The 10,302-nt window shown below is 50.5% G+C and overlaps 1 protein-coding gene across 1 annotated transcript; it reads left to right on the forward strand.

Moving 5' to 3' along the window:
- The first annotated feature begins 9,267 nt into the window (after positions 1–9,267).
- On the forward strand, positions 9,268–9,570 carry LOC136466028 (uncharacterized). The gene has a single exon (XM_066464539.1). The coding sequence runs from the start codon at positions 9,268–9,270 to the stop codon at positions 9,568–9,570; it is 303 nt and encodes a 100-aa protein (XP_066320636.1).
- The last annotated feature ends 732 nt before the right edge of the window (positions 9,571–10,302 follow it).

Genomic DNA, 10,302 nt, shown 5'->3' on the forward strand with positions numbered 1-10,302 from the left:
TGGGACGATGAGATAAGGATAGGGGCACTATGGTCATTTGGCCTTTGTTTTTCTGATTTATAATTTTTTTAATTCATTTAATCCATGTTCATCTGACGGGCGTTAAAAGCAAGGGCAAACGGATCATTCAGTTCAAAATAACAAGGGTAAAAACACAAGGTTAAAAAAGAAAGGGTAAAATCACAATTAACTTATTAGACAGGGGTAAAAACACCATTCTCCCATATTTTTTTGACAGAGGTAGCAACTGCGAACGCTGCACCCGTACGACGTTCCGTGCCGTTTCCTTCCTTTCAATGCAGTCAGGAGTCATGCAGTCTGATTGGTTGGCTAGTTCGTATCGTTATTGATTCGTTTATGTGAGAAAAAAATACTACTAACTAGTTTATGTAAATAGTATCCATGAGGGGGCTGGCCAGCCGATCGAGCGCAGGATCGATGGGTCTGCTGCGTGCGAAGGCAGGCACGCATCAACATCGACACGTTGTCCTAAAAGTACAGGGACGCTACAGATTTTGTAGCAGTAAAGGGCCCTGCATCAGTAGTATCCGTACTAGCGCCGCCTGGCCTGCACGCAGTAGATCGAGACAAGAGCAGGCGCGCGCCGAGCTGCATCCTGAGAGTGTTTAGCGTCTAAACCTAAAATAGCAAAAGACATAAAATTAACCTCTATCTATATATAAGATCTATTTTTAAGTTGTCTAAGAGGCACAACCTAGATATGAACATCCTTTCTTCTGAAAATCTATTTACAGAAAGAATTCTCTTTTGGATCTTGTTGTTGAAGAAGATATCGAATATGTATTGAACCTTTTGTGTGTAGCGTTACCTAAAGGACAAATATGTCTTGTATTTTAAGTGTCGTTGTTGGAGATAGCATAACATTCGTGCGTAACACGCACAGTGCGAGCGCGCAATGCATAACTGATGGACACAACCCGATCATTGGACTAGCTAGCTAGCTCACCTCTCGATCGCCGTCACCGTACCGGCATGCCGGTCCCCCAGCTCGGCCGCGCGCGCGCAACAGCCCATGATGCATGTGTGTCTGTATCGGACGGACCGCATGCATCAGCTGGTCCATTCTGTGCTGGTCCTGCCGGCATGCATTCCGTGACCTGTCACGCCTTTGTTTCTTTGCATCAACTGGACGACGTGCTCTCCCAAGTCCCAACGATCGACAGTTTGTTCCCTAATAAGAGATGCACGTTACCTGTGAACTACTCCCTCCATCCCAAATTACAACGCATTCCTTCCATATATGATATATATGCAATTCTTTCCCGACGTCTTCCTCAACCGTTTTTTTTTCACCGAGCATTTTCTTCACTGGTGCCGCGCGGTACGTAGATGAATGCACACCTAAATCTAAATGATATGATGGTCGTGCGGTACACATGACGCTCAGTCGCCAGCTCATTTTGCCCGACGCCGACTCAGAGACTACTGCAAGTCTTGCGTGCAGCGAGCAAGACACGGCGCCAGCTTTTGCTGGCAGCTAGCCATGGGCGACCATGAAGTTGAGTTGGCCAACGATGCCGTGCGGGATCTGGCTAGAGCAGTGTAGAGTAGTCGTGGCGCACGCATGCAATACATATGCATGCATGCCCCGCAGCATGTACATGCATGTAGGGGTACGGCGCCCTCGAGCCACGGGCAATGTGCAGTGGCGTCACCGTACGGCGGCGATCCGTTGCCGGCCGAGGGACAATGCATCATGCAATCCGTGCGCGTACGTCCTGGCACCCGGCCGGGTTGCATGTCCATCGCTCGCTTGGATAGTTATTACTGCCTCCGTACAAAAGAATATAATTCTGAAATAGTATCATTTTTTATATATTATCTTCGATCAATTATAGATAAAAAATATAAATATTTATAATATAAAATAAATATTATTAGATTAATTATGAAACGTGTTTTTATAATAAATTAATTTAAAGCCATAAACATGAATTTTATTTAATAGAAACTTGGTTAAACATAAGGTACTTAGGTCCTGTTTGGAGGAGCTCCGGGAGGCTCCGGCTCCGGTACTGTTTATGCACTGTAGCACGGAGCTGGCGAAGCTCGAAATCGTGGCTTCGCCGGCTCCTCCTCTTTCCGGCTTCTTTTCAGTTCATTTTGCGCCTCGATTTCCGAAACGGCTCCTGCTACAGTGACGCTACAGTACCACGAGGTGAGGAGCCGGAGCCGCCAGGAGCAGCGCCAAACGCGTCCTTAAAGTGGCACATAACCCATAGTTGTATTTTTTTTTAGGAACGGTAAGTAGTACTAGGGGTATATACACTATACAGTATGGGTATGGCTGGACTGGCAAATACACGACGAGTAGACGGCGGCGAGTACGAGTACACGTACGGTTTCAACCGGGGATATGATGGCGCCCGCGCGAGGGCAGCATAGAGTCATAGAGCGTGTCGACCAGTGCGCGCCGGGGCGCCACACCACACCTGCGTGTGTGTGTCCTTCCAACGTACGAAAAATGCATGAGCCAGTGCCGGCAGACCATATGCATTTTGTGGTTAATTCTGTGCGCACGTTGGACGTTGCGCAAGTGGGTAGCGACATCATCTTGATTGTCTGGTTATCGTTTCAGATGCACACTATTGACAATTTAAAGCTCTTTGTTCCATCACAGTGGATGCATACAGATACTGTAATAATAATGACTTAGGCCTTGTTTAGTTTCTCTCCTAAAGTTTATTTTCTGTCTTATCAAATGTTTGAATACATACATGGAGTATTAAATATAGACTAAAAAAATAACTAATTAATTGCACAATTTATGAGATGAATCTTTTAAGCCTAGGTAGACCATGATTTGACAACGCGGCGCTACAGTAATACATGTGCTAATGGTGGATTAATTATGCTTAATAAATTCATCTCGCTGATTACTAACGTATTCTATAATTTGTTTTTTATTAATATCCGAACACCACATACGACACCTCCATGTGACATTTGATGTAACACCCTAAAACTTTACCCCTTGAATTTAGACATGACCTTAATAATACTGTCGTTGCTGCTGTGGCTCATACGTTATTGATGGAAGCTATACGACGTCGACCTGTGACCACCTCTGTTTGCTAGTATGACTGCATGAATAGTTCTTGCTAGTACCCCTCCCGGCCCTGTGCAATAGTCACTTGGTTTACTTTCAAGAGAAACCCAGCCTTTCACCTGCTTGTCCCTTTCTGCCAAACGATTGCAAACGACTGAAATAAATAAAAGAAAAAATATCCTAGACCCAAAAGGCCATACCCATAATTATCGAAAAATCAATATGCGGATATTGAATAGCAAAACTAATTAAGGATCCATTTGGTAGGTATCAAGATTCTCGTAGAATTGTTTCGGATCTAGATTCTTGCAAGAAACATTTCAGGTGATGAATCAGAATCACTTTATGGGACCGTTTGGTTGGTAGACCAGATTCCAACCCACAAGAAAACATATATTTTCTTCAAAATTTATACAAATAAAAATATGCTTCCAAAAAATTTTGGACTTTTTGTGGGCAAAGAACAACTCAAGTACAACTCATTTTAACTTACTGCACTAAAAAGAATTATAATTGAAAAAAGATATAATTGCTAGAACAGGAGGAAAAGAAACGGGAGTGATTCACATGCGAAACCATCCTTTTGCTGATTCGACCGAGCAGTGCAAAAAAAATGAGAAACATTTCGGAACGATTCTCTGGAAAATTCCAGACCTAGAGGCCATCCCTTTGGCATTGAGCTACCCATGTTGTTGTGAGTCACAAGTCACACATTTTTCACTCTTATGGTGAAGCGTGTCTGTCGCAAGAACCTTTGTTATCATATCCCACCCAACTTCATTGTTGATAGCAGTAAGTTTTAATTTATTTCTTAAGGCAATGGTGAGTTTTATTCCTTCTAGTTTCTAGCCGTTGTGGGCTAATGAAACTTTGCATGATTATTTAGGAATCCACCACATTTTGGAGATGTGAGAGATGAGCCCATTTGTCTCCCACGAATGATTAGCTATGATACATGATCACTGTCTACCAGGTCTCGAGGCTGGAACCGCCAAAAAAACATCTATGGAATCCATCCATATGGTTATTCAAGATTGTTTGCCCATAGGAGCTAGTAATGGGTCTCCTAGTAACACCCAGTGGAGTCAGGGGTCCATCGATATGTTAATTTGAGCGCCATTTTGAACTTCACATTAGGCCATCTTTTAGTGCCCCCAACAATACTTCCCCATGAATAAGCATAAATAAGATTACGTATACCAAGCTTCACTACTGACAAGAGATCGTCGTCAGGAGCCTCGAAAAGATGCCACCCTTATCGTGCGAGCATATATAGCTAGATTGAAAAAATGCAGGTCTCTAAATCCCAAACCACCCTTATCCTCTCTACATCACAATAACCAATGCATTTTATTTCCTTGTCCTGGTATCAGAATCTACTTATTATTGTGTTACTAATCTCATCGCAAAGTGGTTTTGTCAAACCAAAACATGATATTACATACCTAGGATGGCTTGTACAATATATACCAACAGTCCCAAATACTTCTCATTTCATGCTTCTATTAATTGTCCCAAGACTATCATCAAGTAATTATGCTATGTGCTTTTATTCATACTAAACATAACTGAAGATTTCTCCGTAGCTTGTTTATTGTTTTCCCAAAGAGCAATATTGATACGATGAAAGAATATTTTGCAGATGATGTGTACTCTATTATTCATCAGATGATGTGTACACCTTAATCCCTCTCTATCTTTAGCTTCATGAGGCAGGCATGACTGCACGAGAAAGCCTCAACACACTACAGGGAAAGGTTCAGAAAGGGGATCCCTCGTCTGAGATCACGTTGGAGGGTAAACTTAACTCACCATTATTAACTTTGACGCGATAGGTGCACCATCAAGGATTGTACTGCCTTCGTTAAAAAAAAGGATTCTACAGCATTATCATCTTTCAGTGCCATATGGTGAATCACCTCCTAACTTTTGCCGCCACTGATCCACACGGTACGGCCATACCTATACCACTACGGTCACTCACTCATACACCGACTCCGTGGCCCCGTTCGCTGGTTTGAAATTTATCTAAAAAATACTACTCCGGCTGAATTGTTGTGGGAAAAAAATACTGTTTTAGCTGAAAAAAGAAGCCGAACAAGTTGAATATGGTGTACGTACAAAACGTCTTCTACGTACTATAAAGGTCGTTGCCGTCATCCTACATACTGGACCACCATGTGATGGAACATGGACGGCAGCAGGAACTGAAGGCGCAGTTTCCGACATGGAATTAAACGAGACGTGACACATAGCACAGCATCCTTGTCTTCGTTCGGAACGGCTTCCCTTTCAACATCGCCGGAAACGGCACGTCACGACTCACGTCGTGGCAGCAGGGGAAAACGGCCAAAAAAGGGAAGGAGGCGCACGCGCCCATCCATTTCCATGCATTCCCACTGATAACGGTTGGCACGTTCCGGTCAAAGCGCGGGCTGCATCTGCATGGAGGGCAGCGCAGCGCATGCGAACCTGAGCCATGCAGGCGCGCGCATGGCACCAGACGGCATTAACCGCCGCCGCAGGCCGTCATGGCCGCGGCCGGCGTCTCGCGCGCTTACCAGCCTCAGCCGGTCGGCCTCCCCACGCGCGCGCAAGCGGCCATCCGCGTCGCACCAAAGCGCATTGATTCCGCGCGCGCCCCGTTGCGCTCGCGCACCGCAGTCCGGCCGGCCGGCGGTGACCCCGCTCGGCTCGGCCGCGCGCGCGGCTGACGCCCCCGCCTCCTGCAGCGTCCTGCGGCCTGCGGGCTGGCAACAGGGCCATCACGTACGGTCCGATATCGAGTCAAAGCATTAAAGAGCGTCACGTCGGCTCATCCGATGATTAAAGGCGCAACTACGATCTCGTCCGACCCTCAGAGGCCGGGCAATGCCTCGTCCGACTCCGAGGACGAGGTTTCCGCCTCGTCCGACCCTCAGGGGCCGGGTCCCGCCTCGTCCGACTCCGATGACAAGGTTTTCGCCTCGTCCGACCCCAAGACGTGGGCTCCGACTCGTCTGGTCCCACGAGAAGGGCTCCGCCTCGTCCGACCCTCGAGGGTCGGATTCCGTCTCGCTTGGCCCTCAGGGCAAGATTTCCACCTCGCTCGTTCCCTGGGGGTCGGATTTGCTACCGGACAAAAGTAGTGGCCCCAGGGTGGGACCCGAACCGCGTACGTCTTGGGCGTGTCCTGATGCGACTGACGGTCGCATCAGACCACGCTGGGAGACTCACATCGCCATCGCATCAACATGCCAGCACTGTGCTGGCCACTCCCTGTCTGATCACCGTCCAATGTCAGTCAACCGGCGTCAGTTGACTGGCACTATACCACTAGCTCCCCGTATGGCCTCTGTTAGGGGACCCTTTGACCATTCCATCCGCTCGGATGGGATGGAAGACAAGAACGGCGCACGACGCTCGCACGTATGCTGCAGCGGCCAACAGGACCCCAGTGCGACGCCGCTGCCACCACGATCTACAGGGTTAGCGGGACCCACGCGAAGAGGAGGACGACACCCCCCGGGGGCCTTATTTCTCTTTCTTTTTCTCTCTTCGGCTATAACCCATGCTTTTTCTTGACTTATAAAAGGGAAAGCAGGGCGTCCCACTAAGGGACATAGAACTCACATCGGTTCATCGCACCGCATCAGACCAAGAGCACGAGCATCAAACCTCAAGCATATAGCTGAGCAGCGACCAAGCTCTCGGTACCCATTTCGTTCTTCCCACCAGACACCTGGGACATATTCCTCTCTCGACCGTTTGTAACCCCTACTACGAACTTTCAGTGCTAGTAACACGAGCAGCAGCAATGAACTGGACGTAGAGACATTCCTCCTGAACCAGTATAAATCTCATGTCCTCTTAGCACACCATCCGAGCCAGACGCGTAATATTAAAAATTTCCTCGTTGGTGTTTCCTCGAAACACCGACAGTTGACGTGCCAGGTAGCGGCCTTTTGCGTGTTTCGACATCAACACCAGGCCTCGGATAGCTAGTCACGACATCACCTGGGTCCCGAGCGCGCACGTGGGCTTTGAGGACCTGGACTTCATCATCACGACAGAGGGAGAGCTGGCGCGGGCACGCATCGTCATTCAACCTGTCCACTCCATCAGCCTCGATGCGATCGCCGAGGCGCTTGAGGAGCTATGGCTGCACGCACCGGAGGCCCATGCCCCCAGGAGCGGCCAGCTCCTCGACTTTGACTATGGGAGGTTGGAGCATTTGCTCGGTGTCTTCCTGGAACCCCAACTGTCCTAGGAGGACCTACGCCACCTCACCTTCTCGTTCGCCAATGTCATGACGCAGCTTACCGGTGGAGAGCCGCTCTCCCTGGAATACCTCATCCAGAGCGCCCTGATAGTGCTCTCGTTCGGTCTCCGCAACGCCGCAGAGACCGTTGCCACCTTGTGGCGCAATGAATGATTCCATCCCCCGTGAATGACGAGTTCCACTACTACAGAATGCTTAACTGCAGCGGGCAATTTTGGTTTCCCGCGGCGGGCAAACGCGTCCGCCGGGGTGAGAAGGTCACGGTAAATCGTGAATCCACCACGGCGGGCGCCAGTGCCCGCTGCAGTAAACCTATTAGCAACGGCGGGCACTTTAGAACGTCTGCCACGGTAAAGCTGAGGAAAAAAACAAAAAAACCCAAAGCCCATCGGCGAGCCTAGATCCCGAGCCCGCTAGCGAGTCCAATCCCAGCCCGCAACCCTAGTGCCGCCGGGATCTTCGCATCGTCGCCGTCGTTGTCCCTGGATCCGATTGCCTCCACCTCTTCACGCCGGATCCAGTCGGCCCCGCATCGGAGAGCCACGGCCCCGCTGCCGCCGGAGATGGGCAAGACCGGCCTCTACCTCCCAGATCCACCTCCCTGTATGGAAAGAGAGAGGAAGGAAAGAGGGAGTGAGGGAGAGGAGCTAGGAGAGATGGAGAAAGAGAGTGAGGTAGAGGATACGGTGGTGCCATTACCTCGATCTTGCCCGCGCCTCCAGATCCGCCGTCGCCGGAGGTGGAGGCGGCCCGCTGTCGTCGGATCTGGGCCGTGGATCCACTTCGACACCGGAGAAGAAGGGGAAGGAGGCAGCCAGCCCGCGCGCACCGCGCCACCTCCGCCCGCTCGCCGCCGTGGCTCCACGCGACCTGCGCCGCCGCCCCGGGCGCCAACGTCGCCCATGCCACCCGCGTCGCCGTCCCGCGCGCCGCTGTGGCCCCGCACGACGCCATGGCCCTGCTCGACCCATTGTGGCCCCGCGCGACCCGCCGTGGCCACCGCGCCCTGCCGACGGAAGGAGAGGAAGGACGACAGGGAGGGAGGGGGTGCGATGGAAGGAGAGGGAGGGAGGTGCACGCGAGGACGACAGAGAGGGTGCGACCGAAGGAGAGGGACAGAGGTGTGGACTTGTTCGGACTTGTTCGGTCTGAGGCAGAAACCTAAAGACTACGTATTTATATGTGAAGACGGCTATCGGGCTTCGTTGGGCCTTTTGGGCCACGGCCTTAACCGAGGCGGGTCTCATAGGACGCCCGCCATGGTAAATCCATTTACCGTGGCGGACGTCCTAAGACGTCCGCCTCGGAAAATAGGGTATTTTTCAAGGCGGACGTCTTAGGACGTCCGCCACGGTAAATCGATTTACCGCGGCGGGCAAAAATGCTCGCCACGGTAAATAAAAAATGCCCGCCGCGGTAAATCGTGGGATTTACCGCAGCGGGCAAAAATAGGAGCCCGCCACGGAGTGTAAAAGTGGAACGCTGCGCAAAATCGTTTTTATAGTAGTGTTCATAGGGGTTATTGAACACATCGTGGAGTCTTTCCATAACCTCCTCACAGAGGAGCCTGAGTCGCCCTCTGGCTTTGACTCAAGCAGGTGGAGCGATCACCCATCTCGTGAATGCTTCATGACAGGTACCCTTGAGGGACATGTCGAAAGCATCCACAAGGAGGAGGCTACCCCGATGAATGACCTCGACGACGAGGTCGAGGGAGATATAGGAGCCCAACCCCGATGAACGACCTCGACGATGAGGATGAGGTCAACAATGTCCTTCAAGTGAAAGGAAAGCAGGCCATATCAATCGAGCAGATTGACCTGCCCGTCACCTTGGGGAATCCGTCCAACTATAGGACAGAGACCCTCACCTTCGAGGGAGTCGGGTTCCCCCGGTCTACCACACCATTTTGGGGCGACTATGTTACGCGAAGTTCATGGCCGTCCCCAACTACACCTACCTCAAGCTCAAGATGCCAGGCCCACGCGGGGTCATCACCGTTGGCACTTCCTTCTACAGGGCCTACGAGTGTGAGGTCGAGAGCTACGAGCTGGCTTTGGCAACCCTCGCTTCTGAGGAGCTCGTAGCCATCGAGAAGGACATCGCTGAAGGAGCGCCCAACACAAAGCGGGTGGCCAGATCCATTGAGCCTATGGAGAATGTCAAGGAGGTCCTCATTGACCCCAACAACTCCATCGATAAGACGGTGCGCATCGGCACCACCCTCTCCCCCAAGTAGGAAGGAGCGCTCATCGACTTCCTCTGTGCCAATCGAGACATCTTTGCGTAGAACCCCTTGGATATGCCAGGAATTCCTAGGGAGGTCGCCAAGCATGCCTTAAAGATCAAGTCAGGTTCTAGGCCGGTCAAACAACGCCTGCACCGCTTCAACAAGGAGAAGCGAAGGCTCATCGGCGAGGAAATCGCTAAGCTCTTGGCCGCCGGTTTCATCAAGGAAGTATACCACCCAGAGTGGTTGTCCAATCCTGTTCTAGTAAAAAAGAAAAGTGAGAAATGGAGAATGTGTGTTGACTACACAAGCCTCAATAAGGCGTGTCCGAAGGATTCATTTCCTTTGCCACGCATAGATCGAGTAGTTGACTCAACCTCAAGGTGTGAAATCCTATGCATCCTTGATGCGTACTCCGGGTACCATCAGATCACGATGATAGAGTTCGACCAGCTCGTGACCTCTTTCATCACCCTATTTAGATCGTCCTGCTACGTTATGATGCCGTTCAAACTCAAGAACGTCGGGGCTACGTACCAGCATTGCATAACCAAATGCTTTGGAGACCTCATCGGGTGAACCATTGAGGCTTACGTGGACGACATCATAGTCAAGTCCAAGCAGATCGACCAACTCATGGCCGACCTAGAGTTGACCTTCAAGAAGCTCTAGGAGAACGGCATCAAGCTCAACCCTGAGAAATGCATCTTTGGGTCCCAAGGGGCATGCTACTCAGATTTA

The sequence above is a fragment of the Miscanthus floridulus genome, chromosome 7 (genome assembly GCF_019320115.1).
Source record: "Miscanthus floridulus cultivar M001 chromosome 7, ASM1932011v1, whole genome shotgun sequence".
NCBI classification, from domain to species: domain Eukaryota; kingdom Viridiplantae; phylum Streptophyta; class Magnoliopsida; order Poales; family Poaceae; genus Miscanthus; species Miscanthus floridulus.

Coding starts and splice junctions, on each gene's coding strand:
- LOC136466028 (XM_066464539.1), top strand. CDS start 9,268: ATGGCCGTCCCCAACTACACCTACCTCAAGCTCAAGATGCCAGGCCCA.